General features: G+C 35.0%; 1 protein-coding gene across 4 annotated transcripts in view; it reads right to left on the bottom strand.

Annotated features, from left to right (window-relative positions):
- CNTN1 (contactin 1) overlaps window positions 1-25,563 on the bottom strand; it is a 399,377-nt gene that overhangs the window by 85,425 nt on the left and 288,389 nt on the right. For 2 of the 4 annotated variants that reach the window (XM_073020625.1, XM_008002891.3), the window contains exon 16: window positions 10,987-11,145. In XM_073020625.1, the coding sequence (XP_072876726.1) occupies window positions 10,987-11,145 (159 nt within the window). Of the gene's footprint in view, window positions 1-10,986; window positions 11,146-18,426; window positions 20,421-25,563 lie in introns of those variants that run through there. The other 2 variants (XM_008002892.3, XM_008002893.3) reach the window with 1 other exon arrangement.

Below are 25,563 nucleotides of genomic sequence, written 5' to 3'. Positions count from 1 at the left end.
GAGCTAAGTAGCCCAAGTCATCACTACAAATGGAACTCCAAGACTGGCTAGGTTCACATCAGGCCCACACTCAATATATTTCTTCTGTCTCTCCCTTGTTTGTTCCTGGCTATCATTTGTGGCTATATATACATTTTTTCTACTTTTTATTCACATTTTGAAACCCCTCAGGGCCTAGTATGCCCAGCATGATGTTTTACAAATAGAAGTACTTAAAATATTTTTGCTTAAAATATATATGTAATACAAATTCTAAAGTTTGTGTCTATTTAGAGTAGACAATGTCTCAAGGCAAGAAGCATAGCCTTGTCTATAGCAATCACTTTAGTGCCTTCTTCATCCTTGAATCAGGCAGGTAAGAGAAGGAGGGCACTCTTTTACATTGCCCCACCACATAATATCCATCACTCTATGACCTCTATATTATCATGTATTCAGTCCATTAATTGTCCTGTCCTGTCTAAAGCAGAGAGTACTACTCCATCTTCTTAAGCCCTCTTCCTTTCCCTTCAACTGTGAGTTGATTCTCATTTCTCTCTTCCACTGCTGCTGTGTATGCTTTTTTTAAAACTTGGTTTTACCTTTAAAACATATTTTATATGTTCTATTGTGAGCCCTAAATGTCTTCACAAATGGACTTGTACCTAATGCAATCTTCTCTCCTATTCCTTAAGCCCTGGTAGGAACTATTGGATCCTTTTTTCTTCTTCTCCTTCTTTTTTTACTTCTTCCAAAATCACCTACGCAGTTTGGGAGCAGAAGCCTGCTCCCTAAAGAAGTAAGCTTTGCTTTGGAAGCAGATTTACGCCTCAAGCCAAATGGAGACGAGAAACAGGAACAGAGAGACTTCGTGTCCTTTTTCTTCAGCCAAGTTCCTTGCAACCTGTTTGTTATTCTTGGAGCCAGAAAGAGATTAAAGTACTTTGCATAATGGAGGCAAATACTGGGGATCAGGAGCAGACCTTGTTCTAGACCTGATTTTTAACTGGGTCAGTTCTGAGTCAGGCCATACAGTTAATCTCAGCAGTGAAAAATCAGATCTTAACAGTATAATGCCTGATTTTGGTGGAAGCAAAAAAAGGAGAAGGAGAAGAAGAAAAAAGGATCCAATAGTTCCTACCAGGGCTTAAGGAATAGGAGAGAAGATTGCATTAGGTACAAGCCATTTATGAAGACATTTAGGGCTCACAATAAAGCATATAAAATGTGTTTTAAAGGTAAAACCATGTTTTAAAAAAGCATACACAGCAGCAGTGGACGAGATAAATGAGAATCAACTCACATCTCTCTTTTAAAAAAACTAAATGTTGTACATTAAATGGGTAGTTCTTTAAAAATTTGTTTTACTTTTAGTGTAAATTTTAAGCAAAGAGATATAAAGCAGGAGACCTTAGTTCTTACTTTAGTACTTAGGCCAAAATACTCAGTTTAGCAACCAGCTATAAGCAATAATTCATAGATCTATTTACAAATGCCTTGAGGCCCTAAGGCTTAGAATAAAAAGAAGTTTCTCACCATTCTTTGAGGAAAAGAGAATCAAGCCTCATGGGTATCACAAGGCCAATAATTCATTGTGTTTTAGTTGCCTGAAAATCATGCTTGTGGCGCCCTGCCTTTAGACCACACTGATTAATTGTTTGAGCAGCTTCGGAAACAGCCAGAATGACTTCAGGACTGAAAAACAGATTGTGTCAAGAATAACTCCAGCCAATGTAAGCCCCTCCACTGTAGACTTTTACAAGTTATCTGAGTGAGTCCTGGTATTTCTTTAAGATCTAAACATAAGCAGAATCTTTGGTGTCCCCCGTTTCAATCTAAAACCCAAATATTTGAAAGTACCAGAACAAACCTACTCACTCAGAGATTCTAAATAAAAATTCAGGTGTCTGTGATGTTCCCCTTCCTGTGTCCAAGTGATCTCATTGTTCAATTCCCACCTATGAGTGAGAACATGTGGTATTTGGTTTTCTGTTCATGCGATAGTTTGCTGAGAATGATGGTTTCCAGCTGCATCCATGTCCCTACAAAGGACACTAACTCATCCTTTTTTATGGCTGCATAGTATTCCATGGTATATATGTGCCACATTTTCTTAATCCAGTCTGTCACTGATGGACATTTGGGTTGATTCCAAGTCTTTGCTGTTGTGAATAGTGCCGCAGTAAACATACGTGTGCATGTGTCTTTATAGCAGCATGATTTATAATCCTTTGGATATATCCCCAGTAATGGGATGGCTGGGTCAAATGGTATTTCTAGTTCTAGATCCTTGAGGAATCGCTGCACTGTTTTCCACAATGGTTGAACTAGTTTACAATCCCACCAACAGTGTAAAAGTATTCCTATTTCTCCACATCCTCTCCAGTACCTGTTGTTTCCTGATTTTTTAATGATTGCCATTCTAACTGGTGTGAGATGGTATCTCATTGTGGTTTTGATTTGCATTTCTCTGATGGCCAGTGATGATGAGCATTTTTTCATGTGTCTGTTGGCTGTATGAATGTCTTCTTTTGAGAAGTGTCTGTTCATATCCTTTGCCCACTTTTTGATGGGGTTGTTTGTTTTTTTCTCATAAATTTGTTTGAGTTCTTTATAGGTTCTGGATATTAGCCCTTTGTCAGATGAGTAGATTGCAAAAATTTTCTCCCATTCTGTAGGTTGCCTGTTCACTCTGATGGTAGTTTCTTTTGCTGTGCAGAAGCTCTTTAGTTTAATTAGATCCCATTTGTCAATTTAAGCTTTTGTTGCCGTTCCTTTTGGTGTTTTAGACATGAAGTCCTTGCCCATGCCTATGTCCTGAATGGTATTACCTAGGTTTTCTTCTAGGAGTTTTATGGTTTTAGGTCTAACATTTAAGTCTCTAATCCATCTTGAATTAATTTTCATATAAAGGATAAGGAAAGGATCTAGTTTCAGCTTTCTACTTACGGCTAGCCAATTTTCCCAGCACCATTTATTAAATAGGGAATCCTTTCCCCATTTCTTGTTCTTGTCAGGTTTGTCAAAGATCTGTAGATGTGTGGTATTATTTCTGAGGGCTCTGTTCTGTTCCATTGGTCTATATCTCTGTTTTGGTACCAGTACCATGCTGTTTTGGTTACTGTAGCCTTGTGGGGAGATGGGGGGTGGGGGTGGGATAGCATTAGGAGATATACCTAATGTAAATGACGAGTTAATGGGTGCAGCACACCAACATGGCACATGCATACATATGTAACAAACCTGCACGTTGTACACATGTACCCTAGAACTTAAAGTATAATTACACACACACACACACAATTCAGTTGTCTGAGACTGGAAATGAGCATTTAAAGGCTTCTCACTGATTCTGACACACCTACTCAGTTTTATGTTACCGGTCCTAGACCCAACCCATAGATTGCCTGGCAGGACTCTGGAAGGAGCCATAGGTTTGGCGAATTTCCGTGAAGCAAAGGAAAAGCAAGCTGTGCTCTGACATCTCAGAAGGTGTGAATCCTTGATCCTTCTCTAAGGGAAATATGAATGTAGCCTCATAAAAATCCAGAAATTCATGTTTGAAATGAGAACTACAAAAACTGAAGAAACAGAAAGGCAAAAAAAAAAAAAAATACTGTCCTAGAATAGACCTAGAGAGTTTTCATTTTTAAAAAGATGATAATAATACTAGGTAAAGATATGGCAGAAGAGATACCCAAATACTGCTTATGGGAATAAAAACAGGTTCTACCTTACTGCAGAGTGATTATATAATATAGCTCATGGGTTTGGGCTGTTTATACTCAATAATTTAATTTACAAATATCTATTTTAGGTAAATAACCTAAAGTACAGAGAAACATTTAGGTGCAAAGATGTTAACTGCAGAAGAATTTTAATAAGCAACTCAGTCTTACATAACACAGAAGTTTAAATATAAGCATATTTTCTTATTCATGTTGGATAATCTATTCCAGGTTCTCTTAACTATTTATCATAACATGCTTACTATGCCTCTTCATGTTTTGGCCAACATCCTCTTTCACACACACGCACCATCACTAACAATATTCTATAATTAGTCCTCTGAAAGTAGCAGCATGGAATCAAACACAATTTTCTAACAATGACCTGAGCATCTTGTAGAACTCCAGGAATGGCATCAAGCTATCTGCTGTCTGTTCACTAAAAACAGTCCAAGAGAAGTAAAATTTACAATAGTTTGCCTTAAAAATACACAGTCAATTTCTTCATCTCATTATTCTAAATTTAGTCTTTGGAACACTGAAAGTTGATATCTTTCAAATATATTTATTTCATACCTTAAATATTTACCTTCATGAAGCTGAATTTAATCCTGTACCATTTTTTCTTAGTGGTCACACCATAAACAAAAACTATATGATTTTTATTTCTGTATTTGTTGCAGAAAATATTTTTCACTTCCACTTAGGATGCAGTCACAAGAGAACTTCACTAGTACACTAACAAAAATAACACATAGATAATCTATAAACCATCATCTTTCAAAGCCCATTAGAGAGCTGAGATTTTGAAGACACAAGGGACTAAAATTCATCATTGGTAGAACAGTGATGAAAGAAAGATGTAGTCATAGATGTTAGTAAGAAGAAAATAGTTTAACTTCTAACAGATATTTACAAAGTATAGGCTGATATGGCTGTTTAAAATCACAGGGAGATCAAAGAACAAGGAGAATCTATAGTAATTTGACAATTATTTTTCGAAGGCCTTCATCACATGTACTCAAGAAAGTTTTGGGGCAGTACAAAAGAACCCAAAAAGACTTCCCTCTGGGGCACCGATACCACAAACATGAGATAGTGGCAGGAGTGATGAGAGAGATCTGCTTCCCCTGTGAGGGACAGGTGCTTCGGACTTGTTGAAGTCTAAGGGAAGAGAAGGAGAACTGAGTAAAAAATCCGAGAACTCTGGGCTTTAGACTGATCAGCAGCAGCAGGTATCTGGGCAGAAGCCGGGGAGATGAAAGAACCCTCTGTGGGGTCCAAGGTAGAAGAGCCTGCCAAAGTCTGATAGCAGGAGAGGAAAACCTCCAGACACTCAGATATGTAGGAAGGTCTGATCTTACACTCAAATCACTTGAAGCCTGCCCCAACTGAATCTAATAACAATGCTCAGATCATCTCAACTACAAATCTGATTGACTCAGTCCCTAAAGTAATGGCATGCACTTTCCCAGACATCATTAATGTTTACTTTAGTAATCACTGTTCTTCTATACACAATGTTTGGAATTGAGCAAAAAGTTATCAGACACATGAGTAAACAAAGAAATATGACCCACTGTCAAGAAAGAAAAAAAATCCACAGAGCTAGACTTAAAGATGATCTAGATGTTTAAATCATCTGATAGGGTTTTAGCATAAGTATGTTAAGTATGTAAAAATATCAAGAGGAAAACATGCACAACTTGTATAAACAAATAGGAAATTCCCTTGGAATATTATGTGAGCAATATTAAAAGCAGCCAAATGCTAGAAATAAAAATTCCTGAACACAATAAAATGTTATAATTAAAGAAATTAAAATTCCTGACCCACTGCTTTAGTGGGTCAAAAGTATTTTAATGTGATTATTTGCAGACTGAATCCAGCAAAATAAATTATCTATGAAAGCGAGAGAGGTAATTAGCCATTATCCATACAGAAACAGAGACACACAGACACACAAATAAGCAGACACATGCACACACACACACACACACATATAGACACATACACACAGTCCATTTTCTGTGGAATAACATCAAACAATCTAATATACGTGTCAAGAGAAACCAAGAAGAAAGAGTAGAGCAGAGGAAATCTTTGAAGAGGTAATGAATGACTAAGAATTTTCCAAAGTTGAAGAAAATATCAACCCAAGAATACAAGAAGCCAAGCTCCATTAGGATAAATGCATTTTATCAAGCTGAAAAGCAAATACAAAAAGAAATCTTGAAGCAGTCACAGAAAAGGGACATATCAAGTACAGAGAATTATGATTAAAACAATTACTGACTTCTCATCTGAAACAATGGAGACAAAAGACAACAGAACAATGTTTTTAAAGTGATCAAAGTGAAATGAAGAGCAATTTGGATTTTGTATGCAATAAAAGTATCACTTAAAGATGAAATTAAAGACATTTTCTGATAGAAAAAACATAAAAACCTTTGAGTCCAACAACCTGAACAATTAGAAATGCTGTAAGTTTCTTAGTAGTGAAAATTATACCAGATAAAAAACAGTTTTACAGAAAGGAATGAGGAACCCAGATATAATAAATATACTGGTAAATATAAAGGAATTTTGAAACACCTTTCGGCCAATAGAATAGAAAACAATTTTCTCAGACTGAAAAAAGCATCTAAGATGATGTATTCAAAGCAGTGAAAAAACAAAACAAAACAAAACTGTCAACCAAGAATATCATATCCAAGCAACTGTATTTTAAAACCAAAGGCAAAATGCACTCACAGATAAATAAAAACTGAGAGAAATTGTTACTAAAAGACTTATCTTCCAAAAATAATTAAAGTTATTCAGGTTGAAAGTAGTTGATCCCAAACAGCAATTTGAATAAACTCCCCCAAAATAATGAGCATTGGTAAAGGTAATTTTGTAATTATAAAAGATAGTATAAATACTCATTTTTTCTTCTATCTTCTCAACTTATTTAAAAGTAATTGTAGAAACCTATATATGTATGTATATATGTTCACACATATGTTGTGCATTTATATATGTGTGTATGTACATAATTGTGTTATTGGATCTATGATATATTGAAATGTAATATATTTGATACTAGCTGCACAAAGGGGACAGGTAGGAGCAAAGTTGTAAAGAAATGACATCAGATGGTGATACATAGTTTGTATGTTTGTCCAGTCTAAATCTCACGTTGAAATTTGATCCCCAGTGTTGGAGGTGGGGCCTAATAAGAGGAGTTTGGGTCATGGGGGGTGGATTCACAATGAATGACTTTGTGCCTTTCTTCCAATAATGAGTGAGTTCTTGCTTTATTAGTTTATGCAAGAACTGATTGTTACAAAGAGCCTAGCACTTTGCTTCTCTCTTCGTTGCTCCCTCTCTCACCATGTGACAAGTCACTTTGCTTTCACCATGAATGAAAGCTTCCTGAAGCCCTCACAAGAAGCAGATGCTGGTGCTATGATTCTTGTATAGCCTGCAGAAATGTGAGCCAAATAAATCTCTTTTCTTTAAAAATCACCTGGCCTCAGATATTTATAGCAATGCAAAAGAGACTTGGATGATAACTCAAATCAACATGAACAAATGAGGAGGACCAGAAGTAGTAGACATAAAGGATAATATAACAGACAAATTAACAAAGGATTATTTAAACAAGCATATGTTGGTTTAATAGGCAAACAATTATGGAAAGTGATAATTTTAATATAAGATTATTGGGTTTGTGAAATATATAGATGTAACACATATATTTATATATATTTCACTGAATATGAAAATGTTTCCCCTAGATAGCTCTATTTCATCTTCCTCTTTTGTGCTATTATAGTAATATATATAATATTACTAAATATTAATAGCGTACATTATATGCTATTATAGTAATATAAAACTATATTACTATATATAGCATATAGCATATAATAAAATATGCTATAATAGCATATATAATAAAATATGTTAGTAATATATAGTATTATAGTAATATATTACTATATTATTTGCTATATAACTATATTATATATAGTACTGTAATAGCACAAAAGAGGAAGAATGAAATAGAGCTATCTAGGAGAAATACTTTCATATTCATTGAAATTAAACTAATAAAATTATGAAACCTGTTAAATCTGGTAAGCCCTAGAGTATTCATTAAGTTTGTATGTGTTTGATTATACACATGTATAGTGAATATAAACATACCCTTGGAGCAGGATTACTTACACACACACACACACACACACACAAAGTGAATATCATCAAAGGAATTAAAATGTTACACTAGAAAATGCTCACTTCTTCCAAAAGAAAGCAGTAAACAAGGAAAAGAGGAACAAAAATAGTAAAATATTTAGAAAGCAAAAATACAATGCAACTACAATCCAACTGTATCAATAATAACATTAAATGTTAATGGATTAAATAATTCAGTCAAAAGGCAGACACCATCAAACTGGATGAAAAATTCAACTAAATGTGGCCAACAGAAAACATACTTTAGATTCAGAGACCGAACGTCAATGAAAGCAGAAGAATTGGAAAAGATATATAATGGAAATAGGAACTTTTAGAAAGCAGCAGTGGCTATTACTAATATCAGAAGTACCCTATTTATTTTATTATACTTTAAGTTCTAAGGTACATGTGCACAACGTGCAAGTTTGTTACATATGTATACATGTGCCATGTTGGTGTGCTGCACCCATTAACTCGTCATTTATATTAGGTATACCTCCTATTGCTATCCCTCCCCCCTCCCCCCACCCCAAGACAATTCCCGGTGTGTGATGTTCCCCACCCTGAGTCCAAGCGTTCTCATTGTTCAATTCCCATCTATGAGTGACAACATGAGAAGTACCCTATTTAAAACACATCTCCTACCTCCCCATTCCTCTTTTCTGTTGTTTCTCTCTAGCGTTCATCACCACATGACTTATTATATATTTTAATTGTGTATTGGCATCTCTTCTACTATAATATAAGCTCCTTGAAGACAGGTTTTGTTGTTCTTATTTTGTTCACTGCTGCTCAGCTATACATACTGCATCTAGAATAGGTTCTGGCACACGGTGGGGACTCAATAAACATGTTTAAAGAATGAGCACTGTGGGCCCTGATCTAGGTGCTAGAGATAGAAGAGTGAATAAAACAGTTTTAGCTTCATGGAACCTACTTTCTAGTGGGAAGCATATTTAAATTGAGCTACATAGTAAGCATACATAAATAACTAATGCAAATAATTGCAATTAGTATTTCTTTTTCAGGGCCAAACCAAATTTAAACCACTTATTTATTTTCATGGGCTAGATTTCTAATAGTTTCATTACTATCATACTTTTCCATTCTCTTCAGAAAAGTAGAAACTGCTTATGCTTTAGGTTTATAAAGCATCTAAAAGGTTTTAAATTTATTTTTCAGATGGACTGATTTTGTCAAGAATATTTACAGATAATTCTTAAAACAATAAGCATAATGTAATAGAAATATTTCACTTGTTTCTAATTTATTGCAACTTTATACACTTAGGTGGGGAATCATCTGATGTTAAAATATATCCTAAATCCTTGCAACAGACTTCAAGTTTATATTTGATTTATTTCTCTGGAGGGGGTGAAATATCAAATAGAAGTAAATTTAAATTAAAACCTGTTAGTGAGCAATACAAATATTGGGAATAGGATTTCCATTATGTTAAGATAAATCTAAAATGAACGCAGATTTGGGAGATTAGAATAATTTCTTTTTATTATTATTATACTTTAAGTTCTAGGGTACATGTGCATAACATGCAGGTTTGTTACATATGTATACTTGTGCCATGTTGCTGTGCTGCACCCATCAATTCATCAGCACCCATCAACTCGTCATTTACATCAGGTATAACTCCCAATGCAATCCCTCCCCCTTCCCCCCTCCCCATGATAGGCCCCAGTGTGTGATGTTCCCCTTCCCGAGTCTAAGTGATCTCATTGTTCAGTTCCCACCTATGAGTGAGAACATGCGGTGTTTGGTTTTCTGTTCTTGTGATAGTTTGCTAAGAATGATGGTTTCCAGCTGCATCCATGTCCCTACAAAGGACACAAACTCATCCTTTTTTATGGCTGCATAGTATTCCATGGTGTATATGTGCCACATTTTCTTAATCCAGTCTGTCACTGATGGACATTTGGGTTGATTCCAAGTCTTTGCTATTGTGAATAGTGCCGCAATAAACATACGTGTGCATGTGTCTTTATAGCAGCATGATTTATAATCCTTTGGGTATATCCCCAGTAATGGGATGGCTGGGTCATATGGTACTTCTAGTTCTAGATCCTTGAGGAATCGCCATACTGTTTTCCATAATGGTTGAACTAGTTTACAATCCCACCAACAGTGTAAAAGTGTTCCTATTTCTCCACATCCTCTCCAGCACCTGTTTGTTTTTTTTTTAGTTTTTTAAAAAGGAGGAACATTTTATTCACCACTCATGTCTCTTTTCTTGTGACAACGGGGAACATATTTTTATGTCTCCTCTTTTCCATCTTAAAGAATTCTGGCAATGACAAGTTTGTTTAAAAATATTGTCAAAAGTTACAAAGAAATTATTTTATCAAAAAGATCTTCAATCTTCCATTTTACAGGAGAAAATATATGTATTGATCTGTGATATTGTAGGCTAGTCATGACAAACGGCAAAGTTGTTGACAAAGGAAAGTACCCACTTACTCTTAATTAATTTTTCCTGATCAACTTTGGAAAATCTTAATATAAGAAAAGAAAAAGGTTGAAAGATCCAAAATGTCTTTAAAAATCTGTTTTGAGGAAATTCAAACCAGGTCAGATCATTCACATAAAGGGTTATAGTAGTAAGATTTGGATGCTTAATTTAAGATTTATGATCAATGTGGCTTTTTAGAAATTCAGAACTATAGTACATATGTACTCAAATAAAAAGGGTCATAAATAATGTGCTATGAATGCTATTTGCTCAAAAATAGACTTCCCAGTGATTTTGGGGGCAGTAAATCTCACACAAAACTCAAGAAACCCAGGAGGCCTCATTTTGCTTTTCATTATAGGTTGATTTAGAAATGATACTTCTTTTCCTATAGCTTTAACACATTTAAATGTGTAAGTTCCATGTAATTTTCTTCACTACCAAAATATTAGAATAAGTTTTAAAAAATTTAAGAAAGAAAGCCTTTCAAGGTAGATAATGACATTTTTAAAACCTCCAAATTTTTGTTTTTGAGAAAAGAATTCACTTTGAAAAAATGCACAGATTAATCAGACAAATAAAACTCACCTGTCTTTGCATCTTTCCAGTCATCTGAAAGAATAGTCTTGGTCTGGATAGTGTATTTAGAGATAGGACTATGATTGTCTGAACCACGGCTCCAAGTAAGTGCCACAGAAGTGGCTCTAATGTCTTCTATTCTCAGACCACCTGGAGGGCCTGGAGGGCCTGAAATGAAAATTTGGGTAATGAATCAGTGAATCCCAACTAGTGAGTTAAACACACATTAGAATACAAAAATGTCTTCTAACACTTAATCTGAAGAACATTTGTACAATATAATCAGTGTGTCTGCATTTCTTTTAAATATAGATTATAAGAAGTGATATGATTTGTAGTTTTCACTGAATGATTTCATGTGTCTCTTTTTAAGGAAGGAGATAGATGCTATCATTTAAAAATGACATTGATATGCAGGTGTGATAATCTCTGACTCATGATATGCAATTGGCACTAAGGGGACCTAATGCAGATTGTAGCATAGTATGATTTAATGAATTCTTACTGAATGCATGAATCAGAGATGGTAGCGCAATTCAGTTTAGATATAGGAACAGTTGGTCTATTGTCATTCTGCCCCCCCCCCCCAAGAACTGAACACATCTCTTTGTTCTTTGATTTTTTTTTTTTTTTTTGAGTTAGGGTCTCACTCTGTCACCCCAGGCTGGAGTGCAGTGGGGTGATCATGGCTCACTGCAGACTCCGCCTACCTCCCCAGCTCAAGGGATCCTCCCAGCTCAGCCACCCAAGTAGCTGGGGCTACAAGCACTCCACAACACTCAACTAATTTTTGTGTGCATGTGTGTACTTTTTTGCAGAGACTGGATTTTACCATGTTGTCCAGGCTGGTCTCCAAGTTCTGGGCTCCAGTGATCCTCATGCCTAGGCCTTCCAAAATGTTGGGACTACAGGTGTGAACCACTGCACTGGCCCACATACTTTCTTATAACTCTAAATGTTATAGGTAATTTATTTTACTTGAAGTGGAAATTTCTGGGAATCATTTCATGTATCATTTTGCATAATACATTTCATGTTATAGTCATAAGAATAATATTAAAAATGTTTCTGCTTATATAATATATAGAAAATAATTGACAATTCAGAGATATACCAGGAGGGCTCTTAAAACCTCAAATTATATTGAAGAGTCTTAGAAGAATTGTTCTTGTAGAACAAAAATCAATGTTAAAAATAGGTTTTCATAGATGCTTCATGACTCAGTACCAATACTATTCCTTTATCCTCTCAGCAGTGCACTGTGCTGGGAAATAGAAATTAAAAGATAAATGAGACATAACTTTTTGGGCTTTGAAGAGCTTCTTGTCTTCAAATAAAACAAATAAAAATAAGAAAAAAAAGTCCTTTAAGCGGTGAAGTCCTTAAAAAGCTAAAGAAGCCTCTCAGTTAATAGACAGCTCCCAGTACAGACATTTCAGAATGTTTATAACTAAACACGCATATCACCTGTTCTATTTGCACCAGAAAGGAGTCCACCCACAACTGATTTAGGCATATTGAATATAATAATTAATCAATAATTTTTATTAAGTAGCATCATCATTTTTCATAATTAATGTAATACTAAAGAGGACATTTGTTTTTATCTTTCAGCTGAAATATATACCTTTATATTTATGTATCAGTTGAGTTGCTTAGCTTAGATGGCCTTTTCCTTTATACGAACATTGGTATTTGCAGAGGTATGGCCAACACCCTAAACCTCCACTCATTTCCTTATAGTGGTCCCAAGGAAGAAAGTGTGTGCAGATCAACAAAAACACATCACCACTAACTAGTAACACGAGACACATACCCTATCAATGATAGTAAATTTTATTATTTGGAAATATATCACATAAAAATATAAGAAAAGCAAATAAACTTTTATAAATTTATAATTTATAATAGTATACTTAGACTTCTTAATGTTAAATAATTGAAAATAGACACACAACAGAACACATTTGATATTCAGAGAGAATATATTGTTTTTCATATGTAAGAAAACACATTGAAATACAGTGTACATTCTTGATCAGAACCAAGAAGTTCATTACTTCACATAATGCAGCATCCTAAGTCAATTACTAAGTAGAATATTTTAGAGTGTTAAAATAAAATATTAGAGGTGAATAATAAAAGAATTTTTCAAAGGAAGAAAAGCACTGTAATACATGCATTTAGATACTTTTTCTGAGCATAGGGGTATGACATTCAGAAAATGCTAAAGGGAATTTAAGACAAAATTATCATAGGTTAGTCATTAACCATTAAAGTGTAAATCATTTCCCTGCTGTTGTTCTCTGATGTTCTTGAGGTGTCAAATGAATAATATTTCATAAAGGTCAGAATAAAACTGCATATTATTAGTGTATTTGTTGAGACATTATATGCATAATAATTCAGTCATCCACTCATTTAAGGGTAATATTGTTGAGCAAAACACTATAATTATACTTGTCCATTGTTTTCTTGGATATATATCTGGCCTATGGTAGGTTCCTCATAAGTACTTGGTGTATAGATAAATGAATTTATTATAATTAATGTTCAGGCAGTTCTGTAAACATAATTGTCATCCATAGTATAGTCTTCATTTTTCCAATTGTTTTGAAATACTGTATCATCATAAAGAGCTGGAATTGAGAAGACAAATGGAAAGGGGTGGGTTGGTATCTTCAAAACCCTGGTATGGGAATCTTACTCGGTAATGGTTCCACTGATATGAAGTAGATTTTTCCATCTACTAATTGTCTACAAATATCTCCAAAAAATGCCTGAGAATAAATAATACTATTAAAGTCATAATTATATTAAAAAACAGGGATTTTAGAATTAAGATAGACTTAGCTTTCAATTCTGTGCCCTGATTTATCTTGGGCAAGTTTCTTAAAATCATTAAGCTCCTGTTTACTCATCTGTAAAATAAGAGTAATAAAAAAGTCTGGTAACTCACGCCTATAATCCCAGCACTTTGGAGGTCAAGGCAGGTAGATTACCTGAGGTCAGGAGTTCAAGACCAGCCTGGCCAACATAATGAAACCCAATCTCTACTAAAAATATAAAAATCAGCTGGCACGGCAGTACACACCTATAATCCCAGCTACTCAGGAGTCTGAGACAGGAGAACTGCTTGAACCTGGGAGGCAGAGGTTACAGTGAGCCAAGATTGTGCCACTGCACTCCAGCCTGGGTGACAGAGTGAGACTCTGTCTCAAAAAAAAAAAAAAAGTATTGTTAGGACTGAAATAATGTCCTTACAGAATGTAGTTCTCAGCCTGGTCCACAGAAAGCCATCAGGAAACCTTAGCTATTAACAATATTATTATTATCATTACATCTTTAAAAGATTTCTGGGTATCTTAGCTACCTGGCAGGAGTTATTAATTAGTACTTTGTCAGTCATCATCAAGGATCTGTTTACAGAGTATTCATTTACCACTTATTACTTAAAAGAAAGCAGGGACAGTAAACCAAAATAAAATTCTAAGCCCCCCAACCATCTGAAAGGAACCCTTCTCTTGGCAAGTGCATTCCAAAAGTAACCTGAAAAACTAGTTCAGGCAGTGATGGGAAGGGGCAGCCAGACATGCCTCATTATACCCTCTTCCCTTTGGGAATTATTGATAGAACAGACTTCTTAACTCTGATAAGAATTTACAATCTCTTTTCTGAAGCTTGCTACCTGAAGGCTTCATCTGCAGGAGAAATCCTTGATCCCCACCACCCACAAGTCTGTGTGGTAATACAGACATTCTTTTCTATTGATAATAACTCTTTCAACCAATTGCCAATCAGAAAATATTTAAATCTACCTATGATCTGGGAGCCCCCCATTTTGAGTTGTCCTGCTTTTCCAGATGGAACCAATGTGCATCTTACATTTGTTGATTGATATCTCATGTCTCCCTAAAATACATAAAACCAAGCTGTATCCCAGCAACCTTGGGAACATGTCGTCAGGACCTCCTGAGGCTGTGTCACAGGTGCATCCATAACCTTGGCAAAATAAACTTTCTTGAGACTTGTCTCAGATACTCTTTGGTTTATAGGACAACATAGAAAGTAAAATGTTTTCCAGTAATTTTGACGTAGGTGAGGAAAACTTGGGAATGTGAAGACACTCTGTGTATTAAGGAATGAGTCTGTGGCAAAAATAGAGCATGGAGACAAACGTGGACAATCTGACTTCAACCCAGGGCCAGCCCTGCAGTGTCTCTCAGCAGGAAGGTTTTCAAGCAGTGTAGGCTGATGTTACTTGCTTATTTTTTTGTTTAGAATGGACAGAAAAGTGTTGAGGTAGAAAATAAAATGACAAAGCTACTTGGTTCTCAGTACAAAGGAAGGCATTTAGGAACTGACCACTCTTCTGATTCTTTTGTCAAAGAAAAAAAACCCAACCACACATAATTCTAACCCTGAGTTAGTTTGTTTCTCCCTTCCCTCCCCTCCCCTCCCTTCCCTTCCTTTCCCTTCCCTTTTTTCTCTTTTTTTCTTTTTTCTTTTTTTTTTCTTTTCCATTACCATGTACTCTCAATAAATCCTTCAAGGAAGCCAGGGAAAATGTAAGCAAATGGCCTGATGCATGCAGTTTATTTCACTATTACTCTACTGATATCTCCTTCCAGTTTCTTAGGCTGTTCTCAGCCAGATAGCTAACAATTCTAAGAACTATTTTCCCCAAAGTTAACATAAAAGAGAGAAATTGGTCAGTTGAAAAAGACCATTGGAATCTGATCTGATTTTAAATGCCTAGATGCATTAGATGACAAATTAGTCTTCTCTTTTTTTCTTTCTTTGACTGTAATTATTAAAGATCTGAAGTGGTGAGGGGAAGAACTGAAGTATATTTCTGACTAGACCTGGCAAAGTCTTTTTATCCGTTTTTCTCACTAACATTCATATTGGAGAGTTAGAAAGAGGTGAAAGAGGAGAAAAAGAACAATATGGGAGGAGGGAATAAAAAGTTATTTAAAGCATGCTTTTTGTTTTATGCTTTTATGAATATAGTTTTATCTTCACTCCTCTCTTGTCACCACCTCTCCCTACCCCATACTCTAGAGTTTTTGAAATACATTTTATTACACTCATATATCATATCCCTACTATTTCTGCTGTTTCTGTTTCCTAATTCTTCCAAATGCTGACAGGATGTCATCAAGAGAGGATACCACTAATTGTGTTCAGCCTATCCAGCTGATTGAATTCCTCTTTCATTGCAGTTGGCAGGACAAACTTCAGTGTTGGTTTGTTTGCTCCTTATTTTCCCATTCAAAATCATAGTGTTCAAATTGCTATGCTTCTTTGGGCTACGTTTCTGTACTTCAGATGGGGGCTGCCTCTACGGACTATTCTTTCTTTCCTATACGCATGACCCCCTCTCTTACTATTCTTGTTTTGCACCCATTAATTCTTTCACTCTTACTTTAAAAATCCCTCTTGGAGAATGCTGACTGAGAATGTTCCATAAAATTTCACCTATGGGCCAAACAAAAATAATGATCTATCAAAGTCCTTGTCAGTGTTATGTTTCTTACCTTGGGGGTTCTTCAAAATTGGCTAAAACACAAGTCTACAAACAACTACTGAGACTTGTTTCTGTCACTTTTTTACCTAGTAAAGGACTGGGGAAATGGCCTGAATGATCTCCTGTCATTCATGGTTCAATGCAGAGTCTCATTTGCCACATCCCTACTCTCTTTCTCTAAATTTCTTTATGTTTTCAACATTTTTACAGTTAAATCATATGCTACAGACAGATAATAGAAACATTTCAATATTTAAGGTAAATCACATACATTTAAGAGTCCACTAAAACCAATATATATATTTAAATAATCCATTTTACAAAAGGATACCGAAGACTTGAAGGGCTGTTGTCAGAGAGGCATAGCTAATCAGTGACAGATTACAGAGATGGGATCAGAGACAGGCTGGTATAACATGCTCGAAATGAGATAACATCCATTTTCAAATTCAGATTATACAGCTTAAATGTGCCTATCTGCAAAAGACTTCCAAGTAATTACCTGGATGACAACAAGTCTATACTGTTGTTCCCTTTGAACTTGAACTGCTAACAATATAAAATGTACATGGTATAAAATTATTAGTGATTCAAAAAGGGGAAATTTATATTGTATATTTTACTGAAAATTATGCTTTTTTCTGAGAACTTATATCAAAGTCACTGCCAAATCTTTTATAGTTCTTACCAATAACCTTGTGATGTAAGTGCTCTTATTTTTCCTATTTTACAGGTGAGGAAACAGACAGCAATAGGTTAAATAAAATGGCCATGTTCACCCAGCAAGTAAATGTCCAAGTTAGAATCTGAACCCAATTAATTTGCCATGAGACCAAATTTTCAACAACTATCCAAAAAGCAATATTTTTAAAACAGCATTGTCAGTATCTCACTCAAAAATGTTATTAGGTTTCTGTTGTTGACTTTTCGTTTTAGGGAAAATATGAATTACTTTTGTAAAAATGAATATTTTGGAAAATATGACAAGAACTATAATATATTGATCATAGCTTTTTTATTTTTTATTTTTATTTTTTTATAGAGATGAGGTTTTACCATGATCCTAGGCTGGCCTTGAGCTCCTGGGCTTATGTGATCCACCCACCTCAGTCTCCCAAAGTGCTGGGATTACAGGTGTATACCATCATGCCCGGCCGATTGTACCTTTTTAAATCTTTGTTTCTGTGTTAACTCAGATAAGTAAAGATAAACACATCATCCATTTATAAATTCATATTCAACACATTCCCTCTCTTTATTGATCGCTATGAAGATATTTGGTAATCTTTCCTGGATTTTACTAATGTTTTTAGAAAAACATACCTATGTATGAACAAAATATAGATTTGATTTTTACTAGTTCTCATTCATATGTAAACTAATTTTAAAAAATGAGAAATACAGTTGTTTATCAGTTCTGTCATTTCTGCTTTAAAAATGTAGTAACATTCGATGAAGAAGAATTTAGACATTTGAGGAAAGATAGTGAGAAAGCAATATATAAATTTTCCAAATGACCATTCACATTTTATAAGCTGACCATATTTTCTCAATAATCAAGATTTTTTTTTATAAATCAAATTGGATAGAAAACTAGAAATTAAGATCCTCGTGTCTCAATTTCTAAACAGGATGTAAAGTAGCTGTGAGTACACCGCACGTATCATTTGAGTTGGTGCCGCTACTTAGGTAGTAGCCCTAACTGGCTCTCTCCCTCTTAAACACTGGCTTTCTAAACAACCATGGTGGGAAATAAATCCCCCAAAACTACTGATTCTTTGGGGAATACATATAGCACATACATTTAATGTAAATATTCATGCCGCAGAACTCGTGTAAGTAGGAAAAACACTGGTGACATTCTTTTTTCCACTGGTAATTCCCTAGTAAGTAATTAAAAGCAAAGCACCATGTACAAATATTCTGTGATTCACTGTTTATTTTTACCAAAATGACAAATTTCAGTGAAAAGTCTGAAATGTTAAGGAAACAAAAAACTTTTCAGAACCATTTATCCTCCCTTTTTAAATCAAGTAATCATAAAATTGAAATTGCTGAGTGGCAGTCATATTAGGGCAGGAGACATCGTCTTTACTAAGGAATGTCAAAGTCTCATTATTTATTGCAGGCCTGTTCTTGCCTTGAAAATTATCTAAGACAATGGCTCTAATATCCTATTTTAAAATGCAAATCTATGTTGTGTGATCATGTTGATGTTTGAAGTTGTACTAAGATGAAGCTGAATATTATTAAATATCTCTACCATTTAATAGGAGTATGGTAATTTTCTTAACCTCTGGTATTGATAAAGGTAAATTTACATCCCAGTTAGAAATAAGAACAAGACTAAAGGAAGATAAATGAATCTGTATAATTATTCTACTTGATATTGATATAGTTTAAGGTTGTCCTTCATTTTCTGGTGTAAGTCACATCTGTCCTATGATTCCTTTCACATTTTTATTATTTCTTTAAAAAACAATATTCCTATCTAGTCTCAGTTGTATAACTTCAGTATGGACTACATAGAAAGATGCCCTTTATATGATGCATACATGTCTCCATGGTGCTGTTTACAGACACATGAAAATTCTCAAATTGATTTTAAACATCTTACAAAAATGACAATTAATCTGGATCTCTAGTCTAAATTCTAAGATAGCTCCATTTGGAACAGTAATTGAGACTAGAAAATATAAAAGAAAGAAATAAGTAACATCTTGAGTCAGAGACATTTATTTCTTTATGATAACTAATAAATTATTTTTAAACTATATATATACACACATATAATAATTTAAGAATTATATTCATTTCCCTCAAAGCTTTCTTCAGAGTTCTTCTGACCACAGAGAGAATTGCTAGATGAAGTAAGTGAGAAATTCATACCTAAACACAAACCTGTCTAAGAAAATCAAAATTATTTATTGTGAAGTAATAAGAATTTTAAGCACATCTCTTTCACCAAAGGGGGAAAGTGAAGGCATTTTCAAACAATAACATTTAAGCAGTCCCAGAAAGAATTATATACTCCTCAATTTTAATCATCCACTTCTACTCAAGTCCTTCCAATAAAAATCAGAACATTCTACCAAAAAGAAAAGATCTACAAAAGCTGATGGCAGGAATCAATAAAATTAAATATGAATGCATGCTGTTAATGGCTTAGTCGTCTTTACTAAAATCTTGCTACTCAGATGAGGGTTTCTTCCACGTGCTATCCATTTTCACGTTCCAATTCCAGGAATTGTTCCAAAAACCCTACAAAGCCATGGTAGGACTTCAGTTGTTTACTGATGCTTTTCATTCTTTCATGACAAAGAATATGTATGGCACTAGGATTAAGAAAAAAAGACTGCCACAGTAACGCCCCTTTTAGCTTATGTCCTAATTATGATGACTTATTAGAGAGTTTGACAACATTGTTCATTACCTGCTTGAATAAATCAAACAGTACATTCAATGGCAATACTCCTGTATTATAGAATTCATCAGTTCTTCATAGATTTTTCAGATAATGAGCTAATTTCTGAGCTATATAATTTCAAAGAAAAACAGGACATGAAAATGCAAAACTTCCACTTGGCCATTATATAATGTACTGAGTTAGTTCACTAGGCATTTTTAAGGTATTAGAGAAGCATTATAGTTATATTTTAAAAAATATTTATGCTCAAAGTATGTTTACATGTTTCAAAAGGGGAAACATACTCTAAGAACTAGGCTGGGGGTAGGGGGAAGTGCAGAATCTACAAGATTGAGTTAGTCAAATCTAGTATAATATGTTAAAAAAAAAAAAAAAAGTCTTGCACAGAAATGGTGAGTGTCAACGATCACCAGGTTGGAGGCAGGCTTGCACAGACGGGGAGAAAGGAATCCACCATGTTTTTCTCTCCACCTTTTCTGTTTTTACCTGCAAGAGGAAAGATCAAGGCTGAAGGGAGAGTGTGGATGCCCAATTAGGGGCAGCAAGCCATGTACTTGGGGGATTTGCCATATTTCCTTGATGGGTAAGTTGAAAGAATGAACACAGAAAGGTATCTTCCCCTACACGCTGAGGAAAGGGGACCAAAGGGAGAAGACTGATGCCACAAGCTATGGCCCAATTAAAACCTTTCCCTCATACACAGTGACTGACTTTCTAAAGACCAAGTGTTGTAACTGAAGTCTCTCCTCAAAAAACAAATGAAACAAATCTCACGGATCCTTTGTAAATTTCATTCCACATAGTGTAAGTCTATCTACTAAAACATATGCTTATGCCTTGAAGACGTCTAAGAAAAAAAGTAATGAGGATAGATTGAAGCAATGGTTCAAATAAGTTAATGGTTGAGGCTGTGTTTTGTGAGAACTGTCTTGAGTTATATTTTATTTATTTCTGATGTCGATATATACATTCATAGTAAAGGGAAGGAAGTAAAGCAAAATATTTATAAAAAGTTGCCATGAACAATGTATGGACTGTAACTATTCATACTCTCTTTCATAAATATGGAATTTGAGGCTGACAGTGATTAATCGACTAGCCTAAGACCACAGGTTAGGTAGGCAAAATGCATATCTAATTGGTTTACCAAGGGCCACAGCTTTTCTATCACACCGTGCAAATCATTTAACAACAGTATGTGTATAATGTGTATAATGATACAGCATTATTGTTATAGAAAACCATGTAATTAACAGAGTGATCACCTACCTCATTCCCCTACGCGTTACTAAGGATAGTTATTATTAGAATTATACCATTTTATAGCCACTACTGCCCCCTGGAGATAGCTATTTAAATAGAAGAAACAGCATCTAGGAAAACTTGCCTGTGCTGACTGCTTGTTGTAAATTCAGTCCTTACTGTAAATAGTAAAAAAGGTCATAAGACTCATTTGACATTTTAAGCATATGAAATTTTAAATCCTTTTGATGAGAACTGAAAATGCTCATTTTAGATATGGTCTTTTTTTTTTTTTCTTTTAAACGCAGTTTGGGTAGTTTTTGCTATTTTACCAGTTTGCTTCTCTGTGATTTGAGATTTTAATTCTGAAAAGTGGGGGCTATGAACAGTCACCAAGGGAGCCTCCCTAAACTCCTCCAGAGAAGGGTGCCATTTCCTTGAATTAGTCACTGTATCTATCAGACAATGTAGGAAGATATCAAATAGTGGTCCTCCAAGTTGCTTAGACCCTACACATCAGTGGGATCTGACATGTTTCTATCAGTAACAGTTCCTTTCTTCTGGAGAAATTCTCAGGAATGTGTGAAAGAGGGGTGGAGTCAAGCTCTCATTGTTGAGCACCACTAAGAGTGCAGGGAGCAGATGCTCAGAAGTGGGTTCTTCAGTGTGATGGACCTTAGACCATTCCAGGAATAATTACACAAGGGATCGCTACACTCTGGCATATCACAAGTAATTTGCTACTAATAATATTGAGAATTCAGAAGTTTCTGCATTTTTTTTCCAAAGGATAAAGTGGATTCAAAGTTATCCCTGTAGCATGCCAACTCTCACTCACTTGCATCCCAATGCACTTTCAAGCGAAGGTGTTGGGTCTTCAGGGGTGCCCTGGGAAATGCACATGAACCTCAGCCACTCCCTTATGTCTTCCCATGTCCACACAGTGATCATCACTGTTAACTGGCATTAGGCAAATAACAATTAAAATAGTGTTGTGCTTTTTAGGGTAAAAAGGTTTTTTGGATTTACGCCAGAATCTGCCATCAATTATGAGAGTATTGTGTACAGTTAAACGTGATGACGGAAAAGCGCTCTGGCAGAGAAAAGATTGAGAACTACTCCCTGCTGCTCTGATCTAATGGGGTATCCTAGCTCAGCGTCAGTTGCAGAATACTTAAATATTTCTTTCTCTCTCTGTGTATGTTTCATTTAATCCCAATAGTGACAATTACAGTTGCAGAAGCTATTGTAGGAATTCAAAAGCACTAAAATCTCTCTGTAGCTTCATAAACTGATCATGAGTTTAGAGGGTAAAAGCTTTCTCTGAGTTTCCTTCATTCTAATTTGTGTAGGTGTCCAAATTTTTGTGACCAAATTAAATTTCCAGAAACTGAGTGGGAAGCAAGCCTGCAAAAGGCTCCATCAAGAAAGCATTGCATAGTAATGAGACTGGAAATGGCAAACTGCACAAAAATCATAGGTAATAAAACTGCTTGAGAGGGATTTTACGTCGTTAAGTTTTTTCTTGGTTATATTTTCAGCAATGGGGCTAAGGTGTTTTTGTCTTATTTAGTAAAATGAGCTGAAAAGGGAAGCTATTAATGAAATTCTAATTTTAAACAAGCTAAAATGTTACTCTACTCTCTAACTTAACTTGGAATTATCAATAACTCAGAGTGTTGAGGGAACGATCTAATTAATTCGACAAATTAAAGCATGTGCCAACAATGATAGAGATGCACAATACAAAATTATATTATCTGACTTCTGTCTTTGGGAAAGTTAAACATCAAGAAGGGAAAAGCATGTTCATGTAGTTGAATTTGGAACACTAGTATCTGGCCACATTCTGGCTTTATAACTGATAGTTGAAAATATATTTTTTTTCTTTTTTAAGCTTCCTTTGCCTATGAAATGGAAATAACAGTCCTTGTACTACCACCTCATAGCAATTTTGTAGGACGACATGGTAAAATTTATAGGAAAGTCCTATAGGTGTAGACATTATAATCTCAGATATTTAAATACTCTGAATGAACTATTTTTAACTGTATGAAGTATATGTTATTTTAAAAAAGCAGGAAAACACACATCAAAATTTCTTTTACCTATTTTTAGGCCAAAGAACACATTATAAAATCAAGCTTTCAAGCCTTCTAGTACAATTCATTTACTGATTATGCTACTGTAATTATAACTGTATAAAGTTGACTAGTTGAAAAAAAATTAACTACTATAGTTTCCCTTGTAATAGGCCAGCCATAAATATAACATGAGCAAAAATAAAATAGCAAGATCAGCATCAGTCACTTTCTATAGAATAAACATTTGTTGCCAAGAAAGTAAAAGGCCTGCAGTTAGGCTTTTCCACATTGAATATATTTGAGTTAATGTTTAGTTACAGTGTGCTACAGCCATGAGCTGGGTGTTACACCTGAAATTAGACTGTCTGCATTCAAACGTTGTTCTTCCACTTAGTAGCTTTATGACCTTGAATGATTAACTTAGCCTCATTAGATTCAATTTTCTCATGTGTAAAATGAATATAATACAGTAATGATACCTATCCTTTAAAATTAAATCTGGTAAACAATGTCTTTAATAAATGTTATATATCCTTTTATGATATAATCAATACATGTTATATGACATATATCTTTTATTATAACATGCTATGTAGCTATGTCATATATTATACATTAAATTATATAATTATATATTTTTATTTTATATTCATCATTTTTTATATATATACCTTTTCACAGTCTAAAGATTTGAGTTGGAAAAATACAGTATTTTACCAACATAAACCACAATTACTTTCAAAATATGAACTAATTGCCATTTATTCATATTCATCGAGACTTTTAGGTATCACTGATTATCTGTATTGCTCTTGAACTTTGACATTATTGGCATAATTGTAGCCTAATTTGGCATAATTGTCTGGTAAATACGCATGGATGTATGAATCAATATGGAGCACTGAAGTGGATGCAGTGTCTAAAAGCTCCAATGGCCTGCTAAATTCTGTAAAGCTTTCCTACTGTCTCCCTGGAATCAAACTGAGTGGTAAAAGGGTTTGTTTGTTTGTTTGTTTGTTTGTTTGAAACAGAGTCTCTGTCGCCCAGGCTAGAGTGCAGTGGCACGATCTCGGCTTACTGCAGCCTCTACCTCCTGGGTTCAAGTGATTCTCCTGCCTCAGCCTCCCAAGCAGGGGGGACTACAGGCATGTGCCACCACACCCGATAATTTTTTTATTTTTAATAGAGATGGGGTTTCACCATATTGGCCAGGTTGGTCTCAAGCTCCTGACCTCGTGATCCAACTGCCTTGGCCTCCCAAAGTGCTGGGATTACAGGCGTGAGCCATTGCACCAGGCTAATGATGATGATGATGATGTTGTTGATTTGAGATGGAGTCTCGCTCTACTGCCCAGGCTGGAGTGCAGTGGCATGATCTTAGCTCTCCTGGGTTCAAGCAATTCTCCTGCCTCAGCCTCCCCTGGCTGTTTATTTTTTCAGGGAACCATGGATACACACTAAATGTGCAGCAAAAAAGAAATTCCAGTTTGCCAAAAGTTGACCAGTTTGATTATAAGAGACCAGGGAGTAATTAATTGCAGAAAAGAAGAAATCCTCCACGGGAGCTTTTCTCACTGTTCTCTAGTGAGGAGGGAAAGAAAAATCTAAATTTATATTAGCACATGACATAGTATCTTCTAACCTTCATATTTTAAGTTTTGAATTTGTAAGATGAAGTATTAATATAGAAAATTTTCCAAGACCTATCTTTAAAATAATGTGACTAATTCTGAATAAATTACATATTTTGTGGACATATTTGAAAAAAATTGAGTGTACATCAATTTACTCTGAACTTGCATTGAGAAATACAATTTCAAATTATTGATGTACTTTAAAATTCCAGAAGTAATTGGGGAAGCTGTCATTTTTACTAGAGTTTTTGTTTAAATAACCACTAAGTTCTAACTTCAAATTTTCTAAATTCTGTATATTATAACCAAATGTGCATTTCAGCTCAGTATTTTAGCTTTTATGTATTACAATTATGGAGAACCAGCCCAATCACATTTCCTTGATCTGAATTTGTTGATTCTCAGTGGGAAGGGGAAGGCTTAATTTCTGGGCAAGTTTTGCTATCAATGGAAGTATTGCTGTGGTTAGTGCAGAGTGGGGTCAGGATGGCTCAGAATGGCGCCCAGTTGTCATTGTTCCAGCCAGTGTGGGCAGCAAGGACCATTTTCCTGTCTCAGTCCTGCAAGGCTGATGAGATGGAATCTTTAGTCTGTCTCTGTGGCAAGACTTCGTTGGCCAAAGCAAGTGGAAAGCAGAGGCAATTATCCAAATATCTGAGGTAAATGTGT

Source organism: Chlorocebus sabaeus, chromosome 11 (assembly GCF_047675955.1).
Source record: "Chlorocebus sabaeus isolate Y175 chromosome 11, mChlSab1.0.hap1, whole genome shotgun sequence".
Taxonomy (NCBI): Eukaryota; Metazoa; Chordata; class Mammalia; order Primates; family Cercopithecidae; genus Chlorocebus; species Chlorocebus sabaeus.
Note: the sequence above shows the minus strand (reverse complement) of the source record. Positions and strands in the feature narration are given on the sequence as shown.